The sequence below is a fragment of the Mus caroli genome, unplaced genomic scaffold, assembly GCF_978045245.1.
Source record: "Mus caroli unplaced genomic scaffold, Mus_caroli_1 scaffold_18, whole genome shotgun sequence".
Taxonomy (NCBI): domain Eukaryota; kingdom Metazoa; phylum Chordata; class Mammalia; order Rodentia; family Muridae; genus Mus; species Mus caroli.
Genome location: NW_028227273.1, coordinates 49,130,121 through 49,155,821, shown reverse-complemented (window position 1 = coordinate 49,155,821; position 25,701 = coordinate 49,130,121). Strand labels below are relative to the sequence as shown.

Below are 25,701 nucleotides of genomic sequence, written 5' to 3'. Positions count from 1 at the left end.
GAAAGGCTTCTCTTGGTAGAGGTGGGACTGGCTTCACAAGTTCCTGACCTATGTTGGCTTTTGTCTAACTGCCAGAATTTGGGGAATTTGCAGACTTTGACAGAAACCACCAGTCCCTAGGAAGCTGCACACAGAGGCAGGAAGTATTCTGATTGCTCTGTGGAATGAGGGTTTAATCTAAGGGAAGTGGTTTAATCTAAGGGAAGCCTTATCTAGGAGGCTGAGTCACGGGAGGAAGGTCCTATGGTGGCATTATTACTGGCTCTATAAGAGAAGGTAGAGAGAGGACCAGGAAGATGGCCTGCCACTCAAGCCTGATGGTTTGGACCCAGGGATTCACTTTAAAAAGCCATCTGCAATCCTGCAATCCAAGTCCTCCTGAGGTGAGATGGGAGATGGAGAAACACCAGCTGCTCACAGCCCACCCAGCTAGTCCGGAGCCCTTACAACAGCAGGAAGACAGACCTCCAGTCGCCTACCAGAAGGGGCCCCTCATTGTGTGGTCTACCGGCTGGCTCTTGCAACTGCTTGTCCTTTGATTTGGTTGGTTGGTTTGGTGTGGTTTCCAAGACAGGGCTTCTCTGTGTAGCCCGGGCTGTCTTAGGAACTCCCTCTGTAGACCAGGCTGGCCTGAACTCATAGAGATCTACCTGGCTCTCAAGTCTGGGGATTAAAGGCGTTGGTCACCCCCACCACTCCCAACACACACACCTGGAGCTTGTCCTCTGATCTTTGAGACCCCTGCGGTTCGGTCTCTGGAGGAGGGGGTCAGTCCCAGGTCAGGCTTCGCTGGCCGTTGGCTCAGTGGCGCCCCTCCACCCCACAACGCTCAACGCATCTAAGAATTCCTAATGTTTTCATAGCTTGGGGCTGAGCTGCGTTTAACATCCTGGAAAACTGCAGCGCCCCCTAGTAATTTGTAGACAAGCACATGTGCAGATCTCCTCTTTGGTGTTGAAGAATTAAGTGGGAAACCAACCTTGTCCTCTTTATTAGAATAATGTGTACAACGCAGCGCGGGGAGGCGATGGAATTCCTGACAAGAGGGCGGGCTAGGAGGCGGGTGTGAGTTGACAGCACGCGGGAACACTTAAGCCGAAGACTGCCTTCGCCAGAGAAAAACTGGGGGAGAATCCACCTCATTTTTAGTCTAAATACGGCGTGAGAGTGCTCGGGGCGTGGTGGGGTGGGGGAGGGGTTCGGGGTTGGAGTTCCGGTCAGCCCGGATCAGGAGCCCGTAGTAAACACTGCGCGCCTGGGGCACTGGAGAGCGAGAGCGACAAGGAGCGTCCACCATCCTGGCCGGAGCAGGAGCGCCGCCGGCGGAGGGAGGAACGAGGGAGCCAGGCTTCGCATCTCCCTACCCCCACATGGTTATTTGCAGCCACTGCAAAGACAGCAGAGAAGAGGAGGAGACTTTCTGCAGAGGATGGAGAGTGGGTGGGATTAGAGGGGAGGGGTTCAGGGTGTGGCCAGAGGGACCCTTCCCATGCCTTCCCTCTTACCTGGTTAATATCCAAGCAAATAGAACCAGTTTTCTTGGTGTCCATGGATAAGAAGAACGCTGTTTTAAGGATAAGGGCGTGGGGTAGAGGGCGGGGTTGGGGTTAGATCTGAGATGAGGCTCTAAAAGACCCCAAAGGTAGTAGAAAGGTATCCCTTTTTCATCAGGAGTGAATCACAGCTACCCTGGTTAGGAGATGGGCCTGGTTCAGAGCACTTGGCCAGGACCCATTTACTTTGAATAGAGCCCTGGGAAGAGGAGGGGGGCACTGACTTGTTTTACAGTTATTTATTGTGTGTGAGAGGGGCATGCAGGTGCATACATATGACAGCTTGCACCTGCGGAGCTCAGAGGACAACCTGAGGCTGCTGATGCTCTCCTTAAACCACGTGGGCCCTGGAACTGAACTCAGGTCTTCAGGCTTGGTAGCAAGCACTCTTATATGCTGACTCATCTTGCTCCCTATTGTTTTAACTCAGAGTCTCATTAAGTAGCTAGGGTTGTCCCAAACTTGTGATCCTCCTGTCTCAGCTTCCCAAGTTCAAGAATTATAAATATGGGCTTTTTTTTTAAATCGTTGGGACAATCTTTTCATATTTATTTATTTATTTATTTATTTATTTATTTATTTATTTATTTATTTTTATATATTTTTATTACATATTTTCCTCAATTACATTTCCAATACTATCCCAAAAGTCCCCCATAGCGCCCCCCACTTCCCTACCCACCCATTCCCATTCTTTTGGCCCTGGCATTCCCCTATATTGGGGCATATAAAGTTTGCAAGTCCAATGGGCCTCTCTTTCCATTGATGGCCGACTAGGCCATCTTTCGATACATATGCAGCTAGAGACAAGAGCTCCAGGGTTCTGGTTAGTACATCATGTTGTTCCAACAATAGGGTTGCAGATCCCTTTAGCTCCTTGGGTACTTTCTCTAGCTTCTCCATTGGGAGCCCTGTGATACATCCAATAGCTGACTGTGAACATCCACTCCTGTGTTTGCTAGGCCCCGGCATCGTCTCACAAGAGACAGCTATATTTGGGTCCTTTCAGCAAAGGACCCTAGTGGCTTGGTGCCAGCTAGGCAAAAACACCCTACCAACGGGCTCCATCCCCAGCCCCTGGGGCAGAACAGTGACTGTCCATACGGTATTTTCTAGAGAAGGAAATGGGGGAACAAACAGAAGTCACAGCCCCAGCACATTGTGGACTTGAACTTGGGTCAGGTGTGTGCTCTGTCTGTGTGGGAGAGGTTCTGTTAGCAACAGGCCTCAGGATGAATGGATGTGGGAGCAAGGCAGCTAGCTCTCCCGGCCTAACCAAGAGGGGGCAGGTGCCTCACTCACCAAACATGGCCTTGAGCCTCAGGAAACAGTTGAGGAAGCTGTCAAAGTCCACAATCATGTTATCATCTGCGTACCTGGCAACGACCACCTCGGTCACTCTGTTGTTCATCTTGATGCCTAGGGGACAGATGTGTGTGTGTGTGGGGGGGGGGGGTACAGTAAGGGCAGAGTTCAGGCCTGGACAGGACCTCCCGGCTCCCGGCCCCTGCAGGGCGCCACCTGCTTTCTCTATTGCCAGACGCATCTCATAGGAGTTCAAGTTCCCTGAGCGGTCCTCATCACACTCTTTGAAGATTTCCTGAAGACAGACAGAGACGTCAGCAGGTCACAGTGGTTGGAAAACAGAATACTGAAGCATGACTGGCTTATGACATCTGCCCTAGACTCTGGGGCCTCCCCCCGCCCCCTCTGATCAGCCCTTGGATCTCTAATGTTCCTGCTTTCTAGCGAACCCTTCATGACTATAACAGGCTATACTGGTTACTAACCAGTTTGACTGTGTGTGTGTGTCTATAGTTCTAGTGGCTTCCTTGTCCATTCCCATGCCTCTTGGCTCTTTCTTTAAGGGTCCCTTACCGTCCATTTCTTGATCTTTTTCCACAGGACCTGGAATTCATAAAGCCCCAGCTTGCCAGAACCATCTTTCTAGGGAGATCAGTCAAGGACAAGAGGAAAGAGGGCATTCTGAGGGAGCGGAAACAAAAGGTGTCCACAGTCTACACAGGCTTGGGGTTCCCGAATGCTAACAGCCAGAACTGGGAGCTCCAGCTACACCACCCCCACCCCACCCCCAGATCTCTTCCCTATCACAGGGAAAGGGCACTGATGCTGGAGGGAGAGATGGCAGAAGAAGATGGGAAACACCCCAGTAGGCTAGCCACGGGGGCAGAAAGATACATCCAGGAGGTTGATCATCCGGCGACAGACTTCCAAGCTAAAGCCCTTCGTCTTGAAGTTCCTTACTGTGAGGGAGGGGAGGGGTGGGAAGAAGAGGTGGGTGAGAACAGTGGGAGGCCAGATTTGGGGGAGGGGCGGAGGCGGGGTGAGCCATGAGGGAGGGGTGGGACACTCACATTTAGCTGTCATCCTGTTGAGAAGTTTGTGTAGTGCATACATATCCACTTCGCCATCCTAGGAGAAATAGCTATAATAATCAATTGCCTACTCTGATCCATCACCAGCTCTGCCCCCGAGGCCCGGTGGCCACCTCCCTTCCCCCTCTGCCCCTGGCCTTCTTACCTTGTTTGCCATTATCTCAAACAGCTGAAGAGAATCCTTGTCCAAATCCTTGTCAGTGACAGTCTCCTAGGGAAAAGGAGAGAGAGAGCCGGTCTTTAAAGCACCCTCCATACTTCCAAGCCCTTTAGCCCAGAGCTTCCTGTTACCTCTTGGAGATGTTCAAACCGGTTGGCGTCATCCAGCAACCTGGGCATGAGAGAGTGAAGGCTGAGGGGGTACTGGGGGTGATCTGGGGAGGGTCCTATCACTGCATATGGAGCAGTATCTAATACTCCATTACACCATCTGGGCTCTAGTTTCATTCCTATTTCTATTACAAATTTAGAGGAGAGGGGCTGGAGAGATGGCTTAGAGGTTAAGAGCACTGATTACTCTTCCAGAGGTCCTGAGTTCAGTTCCCAGTAAATATATGGTGGCTCACAAATTTAGACCTCACATCTTCGTGCCTCATTTTCCATGCATCATAGGGTTGATGTGAAGGAGGACCAAAATCTGACACTGGGCAGCCCTTGGGCTGGGACCCTTGCCAGAGCAAGGCAGGCCCCTCACCAGGTCTCACTGTGTTTCTCCGTGAAGACCCGAAGCAGGAAGTCAGCATCTTTATGGGGCTCATAGGTGGAGGGGATAATGATGTACTCCCCCGGGGGCAGCCGGAGATGGCTGTTCACCTCCCTCGAGTTGATGAAGATCTCTGAAAAGCCGTGGTCCCGGTATTTCAAGAAGAAGTCTTTCTTAAGGTGGATGTCCCGAAGGTTCTGAAACTGTATGTACCCTGGAGGTGGGTACAGGACTAGCACAGGAGAGCAAGGAGACCAGACCTCCCAAGGTGAACCACCTTGTGGGTACCAGGACCACTGCTGTGGCCTGTGCATCTCCCACATCGTCAAAAATTCAGTATATCCTTCCCTGACTCCCACATTTGGGTAATAGGAGTTAGAATCCTAACTCAGGGCTCCAGATCCCTCCCCTTGCCAATCCGTATGTAGTCAGGAGGGGGCTGGATGCCTGCCCCAGAGTAAGCCTGCTGTACCTCCTTTGGGACCTGAAAAATGAGAGAGAGAGAGAGAGAGAGAGAGAGAGAGAGAGAGAGAGAGAGAGAGAGAAGAGAGAGTCAGATCTTCAGGGCAATGAAGGGGCTCTGGCCATCAGCTAGGTGAGTGTGCATTGCACGTGCTTGTGTGTGTGCATGTGAACATGAATGTGAGCCTGCCTTGGGGTTCATCAGGAGCAATGGCAGTGAGCGATGGGGCATTGGCTGATAGCATTAAGAATTTGTCAGTTTTTAATTTCAAAGTACAGTTTGCCCAAAGTTTACAAAGGTAGATATTTTTATTTATTTATTTATTCATTTTTATTAGTCCAGGTTAAAGACAGGAGAGAGTCCCAGAGAAGTGGAGATGATTTGCTAAAAGATCGAGAGAGCTGGGATGGGGAGGGCAGCGCTCAAGAAGCATGTGTCCCTCGAATGTGAGTCCACAGAGTGTCACCTACAGAAATAGTTAGGTGACCGCTGACACTGGGGAGAGAAAGCAAATATGATTGCATGCTTGCTTTTGTTTTCTGTCAGGTAACCCGGTCTTTGAATATGCTGTGTTGCTGAGGATGCCCTTGAACTTCTGACCCTCCTGCCTCCACCTCCCAAATGTTGGAGTTACAAACCTGTGCCACCCAGTTGTATGCATGGCTGGCGATAGGACCCAGGGCTTCTTGTACATGAGTTACAATGCTAGCTCTTGTTTTGTTTTGATTTTTTTTTTTTTTTTTTGAGACAGGTCTCATGTAGACCAGAGTGGCTAACTATGTAGCTAAAGCTGGCTTTGAACTCTTGATCCCTCTGGCCTCTGCAGGCACCTTCATTCATGTGCACACACCCACACGTAGACACCAAATTGAAAACAAGTTTTTTTTAATGACCACATGTGATGGTGCACACCTTTGATCTCCTCATGTGAAAGGTGGACAGAGGCAAATCTCTGCGAGTGTGAGGCCAGCCTGGTCTATGATCTACAGCAAGGCCCAAGCTGTCTAGGGCTACATAGAGAGGCTCTGTAAAATGAATTAAATTAAAAAGCAGTATTTTCTCCAGATGGTGGTGGCGCATGTCTTTAATCCCAGCACTCGGGAGGCAGAGGCAGGTGGATTTCTGAGTTCGAGGCCAGCATGATCTACAAAGTGAGTTCCAGGACAGCCAGGGCTATACAGAGAAACCCTGTCTTGAAAAAAAAAGAAAAAAAAAAAAGAAAGAAAAAAAGAAAAAGCAAAATAAACAAGCTAGATGTGCATATGCACTGCTACTACTCCTGAGTGAGATGGCCGTGAGGACAGCGGAAACACCAGATGCTCACAGACCCAGCAGCAGCAGCAGGGGCACAGAGAGATCTTGAGACTCAACAAGGTGGCAAGTGAGAACCAACTCATACATACGTGTGTAGATGACGGAGAAAGAAGAGGGGTGGAGGACAGAAGGGTTAGATGTGGTGTGCGTGCTTACAATCCCAACATCTGGCAGAAGCAGAAGGGGCAGGAGTTCAAGGCGTTGGCAACATGGCAAGGCCAAGGCTGGCCTAGGCAACGTGAGGCCCTGTCTCAAACAAACAAACAAACCAAAAAAAAAAAAAAAAAAAAAAAAAAAAACCTAAAAAACAAAAAATAGACCCCTGGCTTTTCTCACCTTACTCTTTAGTAGGTCATGACCTACTAAAAGCCCCAACAAGACACCAAGCAGATGCCATTGCTGTCTGCTTGGAGCGTCTGAACAGTGGGCTAAGTGAACCTCCTTTTTTTTTTTTTTTTTATAAATTAGCTTGTCTATGGTATTCAGTTAACCCAACAGGAACAGAGGAGAGGAGAGGACCCACTGTAGAGGCTATCAACACCCTGGTTTATCTTATTTTGAGACAGAGTCTCACAGTAAAGACAAGGCAGGCATGCAACTCATGACAATCCTCCTGCCTCTGCTGCTTGCACATGCTAAGGTTCCAGACAGGCCACCACGTGGCTCAGTAGCTCACAGCATATTCATCCTAGTAGGTGTCTGGGCTACTGAGGCTGGCTATATCCTCCCTCAACCTTAAAAACATTGGATTCGTTTTTAAAAATGAACTTCACTCTTATTACTTAAAAAGCTCCGTATGCATTTAGCTTTCCGACTCTGGACTGTGTCTTCAATATTTTCACAATATTTTCCTCCTCAATAAGGAAAATAAGGCCTCGTGAGTTTTGAGTGTCATCCTTGTGTAGGGGCCAAAGTGAGCACTGACCTTTTAAAAAGTCTTTTCTGGTTTGTTTTATCTAGACCAGTGTGTTGCGTGCATTCCTGAGGTTGTGAGCCACCCTGTCGGTGCTGGGGACTGGACTCTGGTCCTCTGGAAGAGTTGCAAGTGCTCCCGTTCCCTAACGACCTTTTTTAATTTTTATTTTTTTATTTTGTGGGTGTGTGCTTGCCCTGGACATGCATGTGGAGGTCAGAGGCTAGCCTGAGGGAGTAAGTAGGCTGCCTTCTTCCACCGTGTGGGGCTGGGGGAATGAGGTCAGGTTTTCAGGCTTAGAAGGAAGTGCCATTTCTCACCGAGCCCTTCCTGCTGGCCCCAACCCGTGGACTTCACGTGTTGAGAAGACTGTACTAACTGGATAGCCTGACTCGATGAATAGGAGAAGCAGCCCTTTGCCCCACTTCCGGGTTTTCTCACTTCCGGTTTTCTCCCCTCGGGATGGAGTCTAGGGTGTCCAGCATGCTGGGGAAGCTGTTTACCACTGAGCTCCTGGAGACCAGCCAGGGGCTTGGCATGCATGCCTTAGGATCTTGTCTAGTGTTCGATACTTGTCTCATGTATAAGAGAATGATCCCCAAGCGTGCATTTTGGGACTCTTGCAAGCCATGACTGGTCTTGGAAAATGCAGACTGGGGACTTCTTTTGGCCTCTACAGTGAGAAGTTTTGATGGAGCAGCCAGAGGCCACACTTGGGTGAAGATATTATTGAAGTCTCCACCTCTGCCCCTTCAGTGAGTGAGCTTGTGTGGTCACCTCGCCTCCGCTGCTATCAGTCTCCTCCTGTTTCCTATGGGCAGTAATAACTGGGATGGACAGGGCTTTGGGGAGATGCCAGCCACAAAGGAAGTGCTAGTTGGTATAAGTTAAAAAAAAAAAAAAAAGCCAGGCGGTGGCACATGCTTTTAATCTCAGCACTTGGGAGGCAGAGGCAGGCAGATTTCAGAGTTCTGAGGCCAGCCTGGTCTACAGAGTGAGTTCCAGGACAGCCAGGGCTACACAGAGAAACCCTGTCTTGAAAAAGAAGAAGGAGAAGGAGGAGAAGGAGAAGGAAGAAGAAGAAGAAGAAGAAGAAGAAGAAGAAGAAGAAGAAGAAGAAGAAGAAGAAGAAGGAGGAGGAGGAGGAGGAGGAGGAGGAGGAGGAGGAGGAGGAGGAGGAGGAGGAGGAGGAGGAGGAGGAGGAGGAGGAGAAAGAAGAAGAAGAAGAAGAAGAAGAAGAAGAAGAAGAAGAAGAAGAAGAAGAAGAAGAAGAAGAAGAAGAAGAAGAAGAAGAAGGAGAACAGAGTTGGGCCTGAAGAGATGATTCACTAGTTAAGAGCACTGGCTGCTCTTGCAGCGAACCTGGGTCTGATTCCTAGTGCACACATGGTGGCTCAGAACTAGCTGTAACGCCAGCTTCAGAGGATCTGACACTGTTTTCTGATTTCTGTGTGTATCATATTAGTCATATATGTGGCTTGTCTCTGTAGAGACATGCTTTCAGGCAAAACATCTGAGAAAGAGAGAGAGAGAGAGAGAGAGAGAGAGAGAGAGAGAGAGAGAGAGAGAGAGAGAGAGAGAAACAGAGGCCCAGGAAAAGCACAAGATACTACCACTTCAGCAGCAAGGCTGTGCAGCCTTTGGGTGACTCACACTCATAGGGGTCTTAAGAGGTGAAGCACACATCTCTGAGTTCAAAGCCAGCCTGGTCTATAGAGTAAGTTCCAGATAGCTAAGGCTACACAGGGAAACAGTGTCTCAAATAAAAACCAAAACCAAAACCAAAAACTTAACAATAAAAAAAAAAACAGAAAAAGAAAACAATAAAAAAAGAAAAAAGAAAAAGAGCACACACCTTTATCCTAGACTGGGAAGTTTGCCTGGTGTATATGGCAAAAGAGGAGGAGGAGGAGGGGGAGGAGGAGGGATGGGGAGGAGGGGGAGGGAGGGGGAGGAGGGGAGGAGGGGAGGAGGAAAAGGAGCCAAAGGGGAAGCACAGGTGTCTGGAGACCCCGGGGACACACCGAGAAGATGACAAAGCCTATGGTGAGGAGCTGGGGTCCCTCTCGAGCATGTCTCCAGTTCTTCTGCATCAGTGCCACCAGACAGGTGCAAACCATTTCGTTTCTCTCAGAGTCATCCTCTGGGTCATCCACTTCCGGGAGAGAGATCTTGAACTGGGGGTTGCTCCAGAACGTCTCTGTGGAAGATCCAGGTCAAGGTGGTTGTGCTGGGGCAGGGCCTTCTGTCTTTGACTGGGCCCTTTTTGGGTGCCCTGAGAGTCCAGCCATATGTCTGCCTGGGTTCCTGAGGGCCGTGGCATTCCACGAACTGTGCCCTCATCCACCCTGCCTCTGTGACTTCCTGCCCAGGCCTAGTTTCCAGGTTGCCCTCGCCTACCCGGGTGGTTTCTGCAGCCCCCTGCAGTGCTCCCCCTTCGCCAGCTGCCCTCATAGAAGGTCGAGTGCCAGCGGCTCTTGTAATCCCAGGTGTTGAGGGCATCTGGGGTGAGGTTGCAGATCTCCAGCAATGTAAAGTTGCTCATGAAGTCTTCATAGGACATCCTGGGATGGGAGGACGGACGGCGCTGTCGGTACACTCCACAGCCACACCTATAGGCCCTGACCTGACTGTCAAGGGACCCTAGGACCTTCTCACCCAAGGCACACCACACAGAGGCGATTGTAGGGAGATGAGGGATGCCTGTGGGGAGTCTGAGGCTACTCCAAGCCACACTGACCAGAAATCCCCATCATCCTTCTTGTGTAGCAGCTGTATCCGAACATCTGGGTTCACCTCTTCCCACTCTGTGGCTCTGCCAAGAAAAAACAGTGGATGGGAAGGGCAGCCACCTTCAGAGTTTTTATGAAACCTCGAAGCACTGGGGACAAGAGTTGGCCCCACCCGTGACATTGGCTTCCACAGGAACCCTGCTGTGTGTTTGGTCCCTACTTGTCACTCCAGGCTCCATTCCATTCAACCCGACCCCAAGGATTCTGGATCCGAATTAGAGTTTCCAACTTGTCTCTGTAGTAGACCTAGAGGCGGAGAGGCATGGATGCTCAGGACCTGGGCAGGGAGTGGCTCTCCCATACCTGTGACTTCTAAGGGAGGCCAATTGCTTGTACTCACATCCTCTAGGCCAGTCACTGCATAAGCGTGTCCTCGCACCAGCATGTTATGTGTCATTGTTTCTACTTCACTATTGTCTGTGACCTACAGAAAAGAAGGGAGAGTGTTTGAGATCTGGCCTGGAAATCCTAAAACAGCCATTGTTTTATGTGATTCTGTAACACGAATATTATATCTACAGGGGGCATGTCTAATATGGCCTAGAGGCTTTCAAATTCTTTATGTAGCCAAGACTGATTCTCCAGCCTCAGCCTCTTGAGGGTTTACAGACATGAAACACTACACCTTGCTTATACTTCACACACACACACACACACACACACACACACACACACACACACACACACACACACTGGCACAGAGAGGGAGAAGGGAAAGGAAGAGAGAGAAAGGGAGACGGGCGGGGGTTGGGCGGGGAGAGAGAGAGAGAGAGAGAGAGAGAGACTATAGATGTCACTCATGTGCGTGGTGTATGTGAATACATGAGATGGCCAAAGAAAGCCACCGAGTCTCTTCCGTTATTGCTGTCAGTATTTTTTTAAATAAATGCTTATTTTGATTTTATGTGTTATGAGTGTTTTGCTGCATATTTGTCTGTTACACATGTGTGTCTGGTACCCTAGGAGTGGCAGAGGTGGCATTGGATTCTGGGGAACTTGGAGTTACACTTTGAGACATAATCTCTCACTGAAGGTAAAGCTTATTGCTTTGGGATAGCAAGTTCCACGTCTTTATACTCAGCACTGGGGCTATAGGCACACACAGCCCTGCTGGGTTTTTTTTTTTTGTTTGTTTGTTTGTTTGTTTTGTTTTGTTTTAACGTGGGTGCAGGGGATTTGAACTCAGATGTTTGTTTTTGAGACAGGATTTCTCTGTATAGCCTTGGCTGTCCTGGAACTCACTCTGTAGACCAGGCTGTGCCTCGAACTCAGAAATCTGCCTGCCTCTGCCTCCCAAGTGCTGGGATTAAAGGCATGCGCCACCACTGCCCAGCTGAAATTTAGATCTTACATGGAGAGGAAACACCTACTGAGCCATCTCCTCAGCTCCTGTACATTAGATTCGGAAGCAATTGATGATTCACCTGCAGTAGTACAGGAAGAGCTTTGTTCCCCTAATTCAGATTTCCAATGTTTTGCAATGCTCTACTACAAGTTGAATGGGGTAAGCCTATAGCACTTGTGAGGTGAAGGTAGGCAAGTTTCTGTGAGTTTGAGGACAGCCAGGAGTACATAGTGAGACCCTGTCTCAAAACAAAAACAAACAAAACCAAAAACAACCAAAAGCCTAAGTAAACAGGTATTTTTTTAAAATTTATTATTATATGTAAGTACACTGTAGCTGTCTTCAGACACACCAGAAGAGGGCGTCAGATCTCATTACGGATGGTTGTGAGCCACCATGTGGTTGCTGGGATTTGAACTCTGGACCTTCGGAAGAGCAGTCGGGTGCTCTTACCCACTGAGCCATCTCACCAGCCCCCTAAGTAAACAGGTAAGAGGACAAAACAAAACAAAGAGCTCACAGAACAAAGCAAGCACCAGGCTGCTGGTTTTGACGCAGCCTGCATATCTCCCTCTAGCTTATGAAGTGTGTGTGTGTGTGTGTGTGTGTGTGTGTGTGTGTAAGTGTTTTTGGCTGTGTGTGTCTGCACACTATGGAGGCCAGAAGAAGGTTTTGAATTGCCTAGGACTGGAGTTACAGATGGCTGTGTGCTGCCATGTGTGCTGGGAATTGAACCCTGGTCCTCTGGAAAAGCAGACCATGGAGCCACCTCTCCAGCCCCTTCTTCCTAGCTTTGTCCCTGGTCACTTGCAGTTGGCTGTGCAGCTTTATCACAGATGTGGTTTCATGGATTTGTCACCAAAGTGAGGTTATGGGCCAGGTTCTTTACTGCTTGCATCTCTAAAGGGCCTTTGTGTCCAGGGACCCCTCATCCTCTCCTTCCTCCCCTGACCATCATTAATACTCCAGGACAATGCTGTCATTACAAGAAGGTCATAGAGAGGCCCCTATTGTTAGGGGCCGTGGTTGTCTGTACTCTATGGTATGTAAGAATCAATTGGTTTAGCCGGGTGTGGTGGCGCATGCCTTTAATCCCAGCACTTGGGAGGCAGAGGCAGGTAGATTTCTGAGTTCGAGGCCAGCCTGGTCTACACAGTGAGTTCCAGGACAGCCAGAGCTATACAGAGAAACCCTGTCTCGAACCCCCCCCCCCAAAAAAAAAGAAAAAAGAAAAAAAAAGAATCAATTGGTTTAACTTAATTGAGTCACCCGCAGAAAGGCAACTGACTCCTGTTTTCTTTGCTATTACGAGTACAGCTTGCACAAGCAAGCATCTGTGTGCAGGCTTTGTGGAGAGTAAGCTCTCCTCTGCCTTTTCAATAAATGCCCCGCTCCCATAACTGCTGTTATATGGAAGCACTCTGGGTACATTTATTTATTTGAACAAATATTTGTTGGGTGCCTATTGCATGCTGGGTATCGTCCAAAGTCCCAGGGTCCAGTAGTGAATGCATCCCATAAAGATCACTGCCTTTCTGGAATCTTCTCCCTTCTCCCTGGAGAAGACAAGCTATGAAAATTTGCATTGTGAGTTACTAAGGGGTCAAAGAAACTACTAAAGAGAAAGTTGAAACAACTCAGAGGCTGTGCCCGGTGGTAACAGTCATTCTGCACTACAGGCAGACAAAATTAGATCAAGAAAGGGGTAGCTAGTGATGAGACATTGCGGGGTAAGAGCCTTGGGGTCGGGGTAGAGAGCGACAATATCCAACAAGACCCAGCTTGGCTTACTTCAATGGAACAGCCCATGAGGGAAGACTTTTCCAGGGCTTTCTTGAGGAGCCTTAGCATGTTGTGAGGGGGCTTCTGGAGTCGAATGCACTGTGCTACGCCGCCTGTGAAATCTTCCAAACCCTCCAAAGTGCTGCCTCCAGTCAGCGCTCCGTAGGATCCGATCAGCCTGCAGGCAGATAGGGCGCTGTTAGGAGATGTCAGTTGGGGTGAACAGTCAGGCAGAATTGTGAGGGAAGTGAGGCATGCCTTATCGTGGCCTGTCTCCTCCCCTGGTTCAGTTAGTGGCCTAGCCCACCTTCCTTGGCAGCCAAAGCCAGGCAGCTCAAGGCCAGGCTGGTTCCTGGCCTGGGCAACTCACTTGGCGTAGGCCTTCTCCAGCAGGGCGCTCCAGAAATCCTGGCGATGGGAGGCGTGCACGAATACCAGCTTGTTGTTCCTAGTGGGCAGCCGGTCGTCCACGACCACGTTCAACCAATGCCCAAACTGCCAAAGCTGTGGGTGGCAAGGGGACATTTGTCTGCTTACGGGTGATCTGTCCTTAGAGCGCCCCCTCGTGGTCAGGACAAGAACATACCAGCAACAATTACTCAAACTGGAATTTTTTGTTAAAAAAAGGTATATATGTATAGTGTGTGTGTGTGTGTGTGTGTGTGTGTGTGTGTGTGTGTGAGTGATCTGTCTGTCATTTTTCTCCTTCCACCATGCAAGTTTCAGGGATCAAATTCAGGTTGCCAGGCCTGGGATAAGTGCACTTATCCACTAAACCATCTTGACCAAGGCCCAGTCATTCTTTAGAACAACAGGCCAGGGAAAGTCAACAAAAGCCTTAAAATCTTAAAATACCCCCCTATTCCCACACCTCCATCCTCCCTTCCTGTCTTGCCCCAGCGTCGTTTATCAGTTATCGGTTAAACATCCAGGTTATACCAATTGTATGGTGGAGATTTTCATGTGCACAGGAGTGCCTAATGTGCATTTGTGGATGCAGGCACATGGGCTCACGAGTGCGCACGCTTACACACACACACACACACACAGAGAGAGAGAGAGAGAGAGAGAGAGAGAGAGAGAGAGAGGAGAGAGAGAGAACAGGAAGAGAGCCACAAACAGCTAATTATTTTCTTTAGAGTTTTAAAAAAATTAGCTTTCTACAGAGTGAGTTCCAGGACAGCCAGGGCTACACAGAGAAACCCTGTCTCGAAAAGAACCAAAAAAAAAAAAATTAGCTTTCATAAGCAGATATTTCTCTGAAAGTTAGTTGAAAAGTGTTCCCAAACAGTGTCAAAATAAGTACATACATGATCTCTCTCCCCCTCCCTCCCTCCCTCCCTCCCTCCCTCCCTCCCTCCCTCCCTCCCTCCCTCCCTCCCTCCCTTCTTCTCTTCCTCTCTTCCTCCTTCCTTCCTTCCACCCCTCCTTCCTTCTCTTTCAGGTCTTCCCTTTACCTGAAAGTGGAAGATGCCAGCATAGTTCTTCTTGAAGCTCTGATTTCTGGGCACCACCCGGTACAGCAGTTTGGGGCAGGTGGTAAGGGAGCCAATGGCAGCCAGGAGCCAGCAGTCCCCTTAAAGGCAGGCAGGCAGGTAGGGATTGCCCCTTGAGCGGCCTCACATGTGTGGAGGTCCCAGATCCCCAGCCGGAGAGGCAGACCCAGGAATCTTCCCTGCAGAGATCTCTCTGCCTTTTCACTGAGAAGTGTTGGGAAAGTGTTGGCTAAATGGGGAAACCAAGGCAGAGTTTGGGCTCTGGGACAATGAACTCATGTCAAGGGAGTCACACACCAGGGTGACACGCTTTGGTGTGGGGGAGTTTGGGCTAGGCTGCACAGCATCCTGGTTGCTTTCAGGACAGGCTCCTATCTGTTGAACATATCCATTCACCTCTCTCTGTGGCCCCCATTCCTACTCTGTGCACAGGTTGCAGTGGCCAAAGGCACAAGGTGTCTCTTGGAACGCTTCTGTAATCTCAGCGTTTGGGTGGTGGAGGCTAAAAGGATTGTGAGTTCTTTTGCCACCAACCTGTTGTACAGAGTGAGACCTTGTCTCAAACCACTCAAGAGTTGGAGCGATGCCTAGCAGCTAAGAGTATACCTTCTCAGCTGGGCAGTGGTGGCGCACGCCTTTAATCCCAGCACACAGGAGGCAGAGGCAGGTGGATTTTTGAGTTCAAGGCCAGCCTGGATTGCAGATCGAGTTCCAGGAAGGAAAGGGCTATAGAGAAATCCTGTCTTAAAAAAACCAAAAGAAGCTGGGCGAGGTGGTGCATACTTTTAATCCCAGCACTCGGGAGGCAGAGGCAGGTGGATTTCTGAGTTCGAGGCCAGCCTGGTCTACAAAGTGAGTTCCAGGACAGCCAGGGCTACACAGAGAAACCCTGTCTAGAAAAACCAAAAAAAAAAAAAAAAAAAAAAAAAGAAAGAAAAGCAAAGAAAAGAGACGCACGTGCGCGCGCGCGCGCGCGCGCGTGAGTGCGTGTGTGTGTGTGTGTGTGTGTGTGTGTGTGTGTGTTTGTGTGTGTGTGTGTGTGTGTGTGTTTTAGGGGGGCATGTCTTGTTACTCTATCATGAGAACGAGAGTTCAGCTCCAAGCACCCAAGTCAGATACCTCACAAACATCTGTAACTCCAGCTCTAAGGGATTGTGTGCCTTCTTCTGGCCTTTGAGGGCACCAGCATACACTCTGACACACACACCCATGCACACATGATATAAAGAAAAAAATTAATGTGAATAAAAGAAAAGATGTCTTCCCCATCACCCAGATGGCATTAGAGATGCTGCTCTGTGTCTATCCCACTGTGAGTCCTAGAGCTAGCTGGAGATGGAGCACAGAGCCATGTATCTACCACCATCTGTCCCCCGGGATCAATCCTCAGTGATGGGGCAGGTAAGAGGTGTGCATTCCCAGGCTTGGCCAAGCTTTTGGGCCCTGGCAGGTTTCTGTGATGACTTAGAGACCTCTGAGGCTGCAGGCAGGAAGGGAGACTAAAGGACTCTGCAGTCACCAACACAAGGGCACTCAGAGGTCGCTGATTCCCAGTCTCCTTTACCCAGCATTTCTCTGGCCCACTGAGCCACAGAGGCAACTGTGGTCCCAGGGCTCCTTGGCCTCTGGCTGTACTTATTTCTACCCTTTTTCCTGCCACAAAGAGAGAATAAAGTGGTCTTGGTGTCTGCCCTGGTGATGAAGGGTGGGGGAGGAGGCTATGAGGCAAGACTAGCTCAGGGAGGAGGAGGGAACCTGCTTCCCAGGGCAATGTCAGGAGACTCGCTGACCCATTGTGTGATAGCCCATGCCAAAGGAGTTTTAGCACCTGTGATAGACAATCCTTTTTACTTTTTTTCTCTTCAACAGATATGACCTAAACCTTCTACGTTTTTGTTTTTGTTTTTTTTTTTTTTTTTTTTTTTTTTTAAAGACAGAGTCTCCTATAGCCTACCCTAAGGCTACTTTAAACTCATCATAATGAGGATGACCTTAAACTCCCCCACCTCCTTTTTCTCCCGCAAGGCTTCTGGCTAGCCTGGAACTCACTATGTAGACCAGGCTGGCCTTGATTTCATGAGTAATCCTCTGGCCTCGTCTAGATCTTGGGATTATAGGCACATGCCACCATACCCAGTTTTCCTCTCTGTTGAGGACTGAACCCAGGGCTTCATGCATGTTAGCTAAGTACTCTGCCAACTGAGCTACACCCGAGCCCCATCATCCTTGGCATCCTGAGTCTTAGTGTGTGTGTGTGTGAAAGAGAGAGAGTGAAAGAAAGAGACAGAGACAGAGAGGGACTCTGAGATGGTTGGGTGAGGATATATCAGTGGTAAAACGCTTGCCTAGCTGGCTGAAGGCCCTGGGTTCCATCCTAAGTAAAATAAAACCAAGCCGGGCGGTGGTGGCGCACACCTTTAGTCCCCGCACTCGGGAGGCAGAGGCAGGCAGATTTCTGAGTTCGAGGCCAGTTTGGTCTACAGAGTGAGTTCCAGGACAGCCAGGACTATGCAGAGAAACCCTGTCTCGAAAAAAAAACAAAAACAAAAACAAAAACAAAAAAAACCAACCAAACAAACAAACAAACAAAACAAAACAAAAACAAAAAAACCCAAACCAATAAAACCCAATGAGCCAAGTGTGACAGTGCACACATTTAATCCCAACACTTGGGAGACAGAGATAGATGGATCTCGATGAGTTCAAAGGCAGCCTGGACTACATAGTGAGTTTGAGTCCAGCTAAGGCTACATTGTAGGATTTTTTTGTCTCAATAAATTAATAAAAACAAGCAAACAAAACAAATAAAGGAAAAACCCTTGAGTTACTAAGTGGAAGTCAGTGCAGTGTGGACACCCAAGCCGCTGCTTTGTAGACGAACCTCTGGCAAGAGACTCAGCCTCCTGCCAACAGCCAAGTAGGCATGAAGACCTCATACCACAGGACAGTATCATCTCCAATGTGGAACTGTGGATCCAGCCAAGCCTTCAGAGGGTCAGGGTTCCATAGTGCAGCTGACCTCAGCAGCAGCATCTCCAGACACTCTGAGCCAGCCCTGCCCCTCTGCTTCTGGGGTTCCCCCAAGAGAGCCCGGGGGTGAGACAGTCATGAGACTGTCTCATGTCACATGAGTGGCCTCAGGTTGACCTTGAACTCCTGATCCCCTTTACCCTAGTGTTGTAGCCAGCCCCGTGCCTGGTTTGATACCTTTAAAAAAAAATTATTTTGTCTCTCTGTGTCTGTCTGTTTGTGCACATGTGGTGTGTGGGCACTCCTGTGCACATGTGTGTGTGTGGCACTCCTTGCACAAGTACTGTGTGGGCACTCCTGTGCACGTGTGTGTATGTGGGGGCACTCCTGTGTACAAGTGGCATGTGTGTGTGTGTGTCACTCCTGTACACATGTGGGGGGGCATTCCTGTGTACAAGTGGCATGTGTGTGTGTGTGTGTGGCACTTCTGTACACATGTGTGTTTGGGCACTCCTGTGCATATGGTGGGCATTCCTGTGCACATGTGTGTGTGGGGCACTCCTGTGCACATGTGTATGTGGGTAGGTGGGCACTCCTGTGCACATGTGTGTGTGTGTGTGTGTGCACTCTTGTGCACATGTGGCATATGGGTGTGAGGGGCACTCCTATGTACGTGTGCGTATGTGTGTGTACGTGTGTGTATGTATACCTCTGTGTGTGTGTGTGTTGTGTGTGTGATATTTCTATGTGCATGGAGGCCAGCAGCAGAGAGGGGCACTGGATTCCTTGGAGCTAGAGCGTCAGGCATTTTGGATAATGGGCTTGTTACTTGGGTGCTAGAATCTGAACTCTGGCTTCATCATATTTTTTTAGTAAGTGCTCTTAACTGCTGGGCCATCGCTGCACCCATCTCCAATTACTGAGCCTTGGGTCATACATCATACATCAACAAATAGCTGCCTTATTACCTCAGCTTACTTCCAAACCAGACGGCAGCAGGGACAGGAGGGACATAAAGGACACATACAACACTTCTGCTGACTGTCGTCTCTTGGACGGGGAGGAATAGGGAAACGGGGAGCCTACTCTTGCAGGTTTGAGAGCCATCCGGTTGCCCCCCCCCCCCGTCCCCATCCCGATCTTTCTTCTTCTCACTTTCCTGGGGCAGGCCAGCTCCCTCCTCTCTGCTTACCCAGGATCCCTTGGCAGATGTCCGTGGGAGAGAAATCATTCGTGATGAACTGGGGGTTATGAATGATATCCTGTGGTAAAGGAATAAGAATGTCGAGAAGTGATGGTCCCCTTCCCCAGCTCCCTTTACCTCTTATTTCTAGGTGAGCGCTGTGGGGGGTGGGGGTGGGGGAGGGGAGGGTGCTGAACCCTGAGCACAGCTTGGGTGTGGCAGCCAGGCTTGGATGCCAGCCCCTGATTAAACTAGGAGGTTTAGCAGCAGCATGTGCAGAACTGCTCCCAGCTCTGATGGCATCAGGGCTTAGTGCCAGGGCCCCCCCTCTTCCCAGTGCCCACCTTTGGCCGCTGCCAGTAGATATTCTGCATGTGTTCAGAGTTGGGGCCCAGATTCTTGGCACCTATAGACCTGGGTTCAGCAGGGAAAAAGGGGTCTTCGAACAGTTCCCCCTTCCTGAGACACTCTGCTCGAAGGTCCTCGTAGTTCTGATTCTTATAGTTGTAGGCATTTCGGTGTTGGCCCATGCCCTTGTCCTTGAGCCTGGAGTGGTTTATGGTAGCCACCATTCCATTTTCAGCCCACGAGATGTCTGTTCAATAAAAAAAAAGACAGAGAACCCAATTTGGAATGGTACTGTAGTTGGGCAGGTGGGCACATCTGGAATAGCAGCTGTTTGCAAGGCGGATGAAGGAGGTCGGGGCTGACCATCTTCAGCCACAGAGATTTTTATTTTGTAATATTTACTTACTTTTATGTGCGCTTGCTTGTGTGCCTGAGTGTATGCCTGTGCATCATGTGCTTGTGGGAGCTCACAGAGGTCAGAAGAGGTGTCAGATCCCCTGAAGTTGGAGTTACAGATGACTGTGAGCCATCATGTAGGAGCTGGGAATCAAATGAGGTCCTCTGCAAGAGCAGCCAGAGCTCTTAACTATTGACCCACCTCCAAGTCCCCATTTTTAAAAATAATGATTTATTCTATCCATCCATCCATCCATCCATCCATCCATCCATCCATCCATTCATCTGGCCTTATTATGTAGTAGTTCTGGCTACCTTGGGACTCATGTAGACCAAGCTGACCTCAAACTCACAGAAATCCACTTGCCTCAGCCTTCCAAGTTCTGGAATTAAAGGTTGGTCCCACCATACTCAACCCTATTTAATTGAAAAAAAAATGTGGTGTCTTGCCTGCATGTATGTCTGGGCAGGTGCATGCAAGTGCCCACAGAAACCAGAAAAGGACACTAGATCTTCTGGGGCTGGAGTTAGAGATGGTATGTGGGTGCTGGGAACTGCACTGGGAAACAAAGCCAGTGAGTGCCCTTAACTGCTGAGCTATCTCTCCAGAACCATAAATCAAAAAGATAACTGTGTTTGTATATGTGCAAGTGTGTTATGGCAGGTGGTTGGGGGAGCAGAAGATATCAGATCCCTGGGGACTGGAGTTAAGAACACTTGCAGGATGCCCAGCTTGTTATATGGGTGCTCAGTTCCAAACCCCAGTTCTCACTCTTTTTTTTTTTTTTTAAAGTTTTGTTTTTTGTTTTTTTTTTTTTAAGATTTATTCTGTGTAAGTACACTGTAGCTGTCTTCAGACACCCCAGAAGAGGGCGCCAGATCTCGTTACGGATGGTTGTTAGCCACCATGTGGTTGCTGGGATTTGAACTCTGGAATTTGAACTCTGGACCTTTGGAAGAGCAGTCGGGTGCTCTTACCCACTGAGCCATCTCACCAGCCCCCCAGTTCTCACTCTTAAGCACCAAGTGCACTTGACTGTGGAATGATCTTTCCAGGGCCAAAGCACAAATATTCATATTTGTAGAAAGCTTAGATCAAATGACTCCCTGCCTCAGAAGACAAACAGGACTGGTATGGATAGATTTGGGAAGACCAAGGCCACCAAGAGATGTCCCTTACATGCTCATAGATGGGACGAATGACAAGGGAAAGACATTGGAGATCTTGAGCGTGGCCAGGAAGACCGGAAATAATGAGGCTCCTTTAGAGAGCATCGTCTGGCAGTGTCTCAGTTAATGAAACACAGGGACTGGAGAGATGGCTCAGTAGTTAAGAGTGCTGGCTGCTCTTCAGAGGACCGGGACTTAGCTCCCAGCACTCACATGGAGCTTACAAAATACCTGGTAACTCCGAATCTGATGTCACCTTCTGGCACCGCCCCCCCCCCCCTAGACACATAATTTAAAATAAAAAAAAAAAAAAGGGCTAGAGATATGACTACAAGATTAAGAGCTCTTCCAGAGAATTCAGGGTCAAGTCCTGGCACCCACATGACAGCTTACAACTGGAACTTTAATCCCAGGGGATCTGATGCTCTCTTCTGGCTCTCGAGGGCACCGGAAACTTACCTGATGCCCAGATGAACATGCAAACAAAACACCTGTGCTGGGCGGTGGTGGCACACACCTACACTTTTAATCCCAGCACTTGCGAGGCAGAGACAGGCAGATTTCTAAGTTCGAGGCCAGCCTGTCTCAAAAACCCAAACCAAACCAAACCAAACCACCCATGTACATTTAATAACAAAACGACCACAAAAGATTTAGCACTTGGAAGGCAGAGGCAGGAGGATTTCTGTGAGTTCACATCTGGTCTATAGAGCAAGTTCCAGAACCTTGGACCATGTCTAGAGACGCTTTTGACTGGCACAACTGGAGGGTGGCTGCTATTGGCCTCCAGCAGATGGAGCCTATAGATGAGCTTGGGACAGCAGCCCCTCCATGTGGATAAAGGGTCACCCGGCTGAGATGTCAGTGGCTCTGCAGAGGCTGTGAAATCTGGTGCAGATCTCGGGTCAGCTACACAGGGAAGTGAGCTACTTTGTGCCTTTCACTCAGGGCTATCCTGGGAGGCTTCTGCCAGGTCTGTCCCATGACTGAGGGTGCTCAGTCTCTGCTGGGGCTCTCAGAGGATCGCAGAAGGTGCTGGAACCCAAGGGAACTGGGCATCACTGGGGGCAGACCAGTGAGCACAGTGAAGGTTCACCCTATTTCCTCGGAAGCTCCCTCCATCCATAATCATTGCCCAGTGCAGGGGATCACTTTGTATTGACAGCAAACCCTGCTTAGAATCCCCACTCAAGTCCCCAGTATCTGAGCTCGTTACTTGGCAACGGCAACAGGGAGTCCTACACCCTACTTCATCCTCACTGCCACTGCTATGGCAAGCATCTCTAGAGAAGACACTGAGACCAACCACGTGGTGGTGTGAGGCACTCTACCGCAAGTCCGGCAGTCATTGTCGCCTTCATCAGAGTGGCTGTGATTACTTACAATGGACTCCCAAGATGGGGGCCTGTTGATATTGCCTCCTAGAAGAAAGAGTCATGGAGGGTCACTGGATCCTTACCTGGGTCTCAGCCACCCTGTCTTGTATTTCCTAGCTTGCTGGTTGTCAATGGTGTGTGGTCTTGGGAAGTACTACAGTGTATAAATCTCTGAAGGCTTAGTTAAAAGGCGGCCTCATCTGTGGCTTCTAGGAAGTTGTCATCTATGCTAGGGTGAGACTTTTTCAGCTATGCATTTGTTTTGGGGTCACCCACTGTGCTGACTAGTCCTAGGCCAACTTAACACAAGCTAGAGTTATCTGAAAGGAGAGAACCTCAGTTGAGAAAATGCCTCCATAAGATCCAGCTGTAGGGTAATTTCTTTAATTAGTGATTGATGGGGGAGGGCCCAGCCCATGGTGGGTGGAGCCATCCCTGCGCTGACAGTCCTGGGTTCTATAAGAAAGAAGACTGAGCTAGCCGGTGAGCAGCACACCTCCATGGCCTCTGCATCCGCTCTTGCCTCCAGGATCCTGTGCTGTTTAAGTTCCTGTCCTGACGTCCTTCAGTCATGGACAGCAGTGTGGAAGAGCAAGCCCTTTCTCCCCAGCTTGCTTTCCAGTCATGGTGTTTCATCAAAGCAATAGTAACCAAGTGACCCATCCATGCTCCTGTGAGGAGCTCCTCACATGCAGATAAGGCCAATAAACCCATCAGCTTGCCAACTTGGACTTTGGTGGAATCGTACCTCCGTCTCTTGTTGGGGTCTCTCTTACCTGGGATGAGTACACATTTGTCGATGTCATAAATTTGAAAAGTTGATGGCACACATGGCGGGAGGGAGGCAAGCTAAGACAGACAGACAGCCGAGGCCGGCAGAAGTTCAAGCAGACGGCCATGGGAGTATGTTGAGGGACATGACTACACATCAAACTGTCCCCTCCATCAGACTAAACGCCAACCCTAAAGGTGGGGCGTAGCCTTCATCGGGGACTAGGGCCCTGTAGGTTTTTGAAAAATTCAATCGAAGAAGAACCTGGCAGTAACCTAGCATTTGGGAGGCTGAATGAAGTAGGAGGGTCTTGTCTGTGACATCCATTTACTTATTTGTTTCATTTGTATGTGTGCATGCATGTACCAGAGCATATGTCTGGAGATCAGGTGACAACCTGCAGGTGTGGGTTCTCTCCTTCCACCCTGTGGATCTTGGAGCTAGAACTCAGGTCATCAGGCTCTGAGGCAAGCGCCTCTGCCTGGCTGACGAGGATCCTGTTTCTGAGGCCTAAGCCTCATGGTGAAAGCTAGTCTCTAAATCAAAAAATTAAGAGCACTACTCCCTAATCCCCTAAGTCTCTTTATTTGTTAATAGATGGTGCTTTATTTCAACACCTCACATACTCTTCCTTGTGGTAAGAACACTGAATATGAATACTGTGTTTTTTGTTTTTTGTTTTTTTTGTGTGTGTTTTTTGTTTTTTTTTGGGGGGGGGGTTCAGACAGGGTCTCATGTAGAGTTAGGCTAGCTTCAAACTCCCTATGTAGCTGAGGAGATCTTGTACTCCAGACCTTTCTGCTTCTGTGTCCTGTGTGCTCAGATGACAAGTCTGTCTTCCCACTGGTTTTATATGGTCCTGGGGACAGAACTCAGGGTCTTATGCATGCAGTTCTCTCTCTCTCTCTCTCTCTCTCTCTCTCTCTCTCTCTCCCAACTTAATTACACCCCGATCCCTACTTTCCGTGATTAAAAAGATGTCTTTTTAATTATGTCTATGTGTACCTGAGTGCAAATGCCCATGGAGTTTAGAGGTATTGCATCTCCTGGGAGTTGGAGTTAGAGGCACCCAACACCAGTGCTGGGCACCCAACTTGGGTCCTCTGCAAGGGCGGTGTGGGCTCCTAACTGCTGAGCCATCTCTCTAGGCCCACTCCCAGTGATTCTTAAAACTATTATTACATTACAATCTGGGAACCAATGGATAGCTGGATCTCCAGAGCTCGGAGGAAACTGAGATACTGTCCCAGAAAACTTCAGAGGTTTGGGGTCTCCTTCAAGCCTAAACATGCAGGGGTCAAGTTACTAGCCTGTCACAGAAGCTAAGAGGCAGAGAGTCTAGGGACCTTTGTCCTCAGAGTGGCCTGGCTTCCTCCCCTCTCAGGCTGAGAGTGAGGGTCAGAGCTGGGCCACACTCCTCCTCTGCTGCTGAAGCTAGCCGGCCCCCACCCTGTCCCCCACAGCTTCTAAGCTGCTCCTTCCTGCACTGCTTCCAGCCCATCCCCTCTGGATGTGAGGTAGCTGGACTCTATCCAAGGGGCTTGCTCTGTTTCTTAGGACCTGATATCTCAGGACTAAGAAGGCTGCTTTTCTAGGCTTGAGAGGGATTTTTCTCTGTTTCCTAAGGTTTACCATATCTTTAATGGCCGATGGGCTTTTACACAGAGCCTTCCCCAGACAGCTTTGACGGAGGGGTATGGGCCATCCCAAACCCACGCCAACACTTCAGTGAAATAAAGGAGGAAAGCCAACTGCTTATTCTTTCCCTAACAGCCTGAGCAAGAAATCAGCTTTTTACTCTCAGAGCAGCGAGTCTGATGAGAGACCCCAGTCTGAGGCCTCAGGGGGACCAGGCGCCATCCCTGCAGGGGAGTCTATAGGAGGGACAAGCCCCATGAGTGCTTTACCTGAGTAGTTCAGCATCCTGAAGGCTATCAGATGAACACCTAGAACAGCTAGCACCTAGCACAGTCCTTGACAGTTGAAGGTTCTTGGAGGGTGGGGGAGAGTGAGGAGCAGAGACCACCCCTCCCCCGCCCAGAACTCTCCAATGCAGGGAGTTTGGGGAGGTCTTTAGTCAGGGGCAAGGTGGTTTAGCTGTTGCTTGTCTCTCTTTCTTCTTTGGCTCTTTTGCTCTGGCCCATCTGATCTGCCAGAATCCAAGCCTGTCCTTACTGGGACAGGGGGACAAGCACCCAACTGGGGCTGCCATCTGGGGCAAGCCCCTCCCTTTCAATCTATGATTTCTAGAAGTGACCACTTCTATACCCTCAGCCTGCACTTCTATCCTGAAAAGCTTCCTAGTTACAAAAAAGCCTCCATCTCACATCTTCCCTGGTTATATCTTCACTTCTTACTCCTCGCTCCCCCCCCCCCCACACCTTTTTTTTTTTCTTTTTTTTTTTTGAGAACATGTAGCCCAGGCTATCTTCAAACTTGCTCCATAGCTAAGGCCTTGGGCTCTTGGTCCTCCTTGTCTCTACGTTCCAAGTGCTGAGATTATGGACATAAGCTATTTCCTCCCCCTCTTCCTCCTCTTCCTCCCCCTCCTTTCCCCCCTCCCCCTCCCCCTCCCCTCCTCCTGTGTGAGTAGAAACCCATTTGCCCGGAGTACATATGAGAATCAGAGGGCAACGTTTCAGAGCCTGTTCTCTTCTCCCACCGTGGGTCTCAGGGCTTGAACTCACATTTTGACAAATGCTTTTTTTTTTTTTTTGGTTTTTCGAGGC

At 49.4% G+C, this 25,701-nt stretch overlaps 1 protein-coding gene across 1 annotated transcript; it reads right to left on the bottom strand.

The window, feature by feature from the left end:
* Positions 1–973: 973 nt before the first annotated feature.
* On the bottom strand, positions 974–25,033 carry Capn11 (calpain 11). The gene is made up of 22 exons (XM_085832644.1): positions 24,880–25,033; positions 19,255–19,505; positions 18,920–18,989; positions 14,719–14,837; positions 13,632–13,765; positions 13,271–13,439; positions 10,475–10,558; positions 10,295–10,380; positions 10,083–10,157; positions 9,743–9,906; positions 9,365–9,542; positions 8,004–8,013; positions 4,644–4,855; positions 4,241–4,280; positions 4,095–4,160; positions 3,929–3,986; positions 3,753–3,817; positions 3,432–3,500; positions 3,075–3,153; positions 2,856–2,972; positions 1,506–1,564; positions 974–1,387 (listed from the first exon to the last, which is right to left on the bottom strand). The coding sequence occupies exons 1-22, from the start codon at positions 24,893–24,895 to the stop codon at positions 1,361–1,363; spliced, it is 2,148 nt and encodes a 715-aa protein (XP_085688770.1). The 5' UTR covers positions 24,896–25,033; the 3' UTR covers positions 974–1,360.
* Between the last annotated feature and the right edge of the window lie 668 nt (positions 25,034–25,701).

Coding starts and splice junctions, on each gene's coding strand:
- Capn11 (XM_085832644.1), bottom strand. Junction 10,559..13,270: donor TCATGGGCTGTTCCATTGAA/GTAAGCCAAGCT, acceptor TCTTTTCTGTAG/GTCACAGACAATAGTGAAGT. Junction 3,987..4,094: donor TTGAGATAATGGCAAACAAG/GTAAGAAGGCCA, acceptor TATTTCTCCTAG/GATGGCGAAGTGGATATGTA.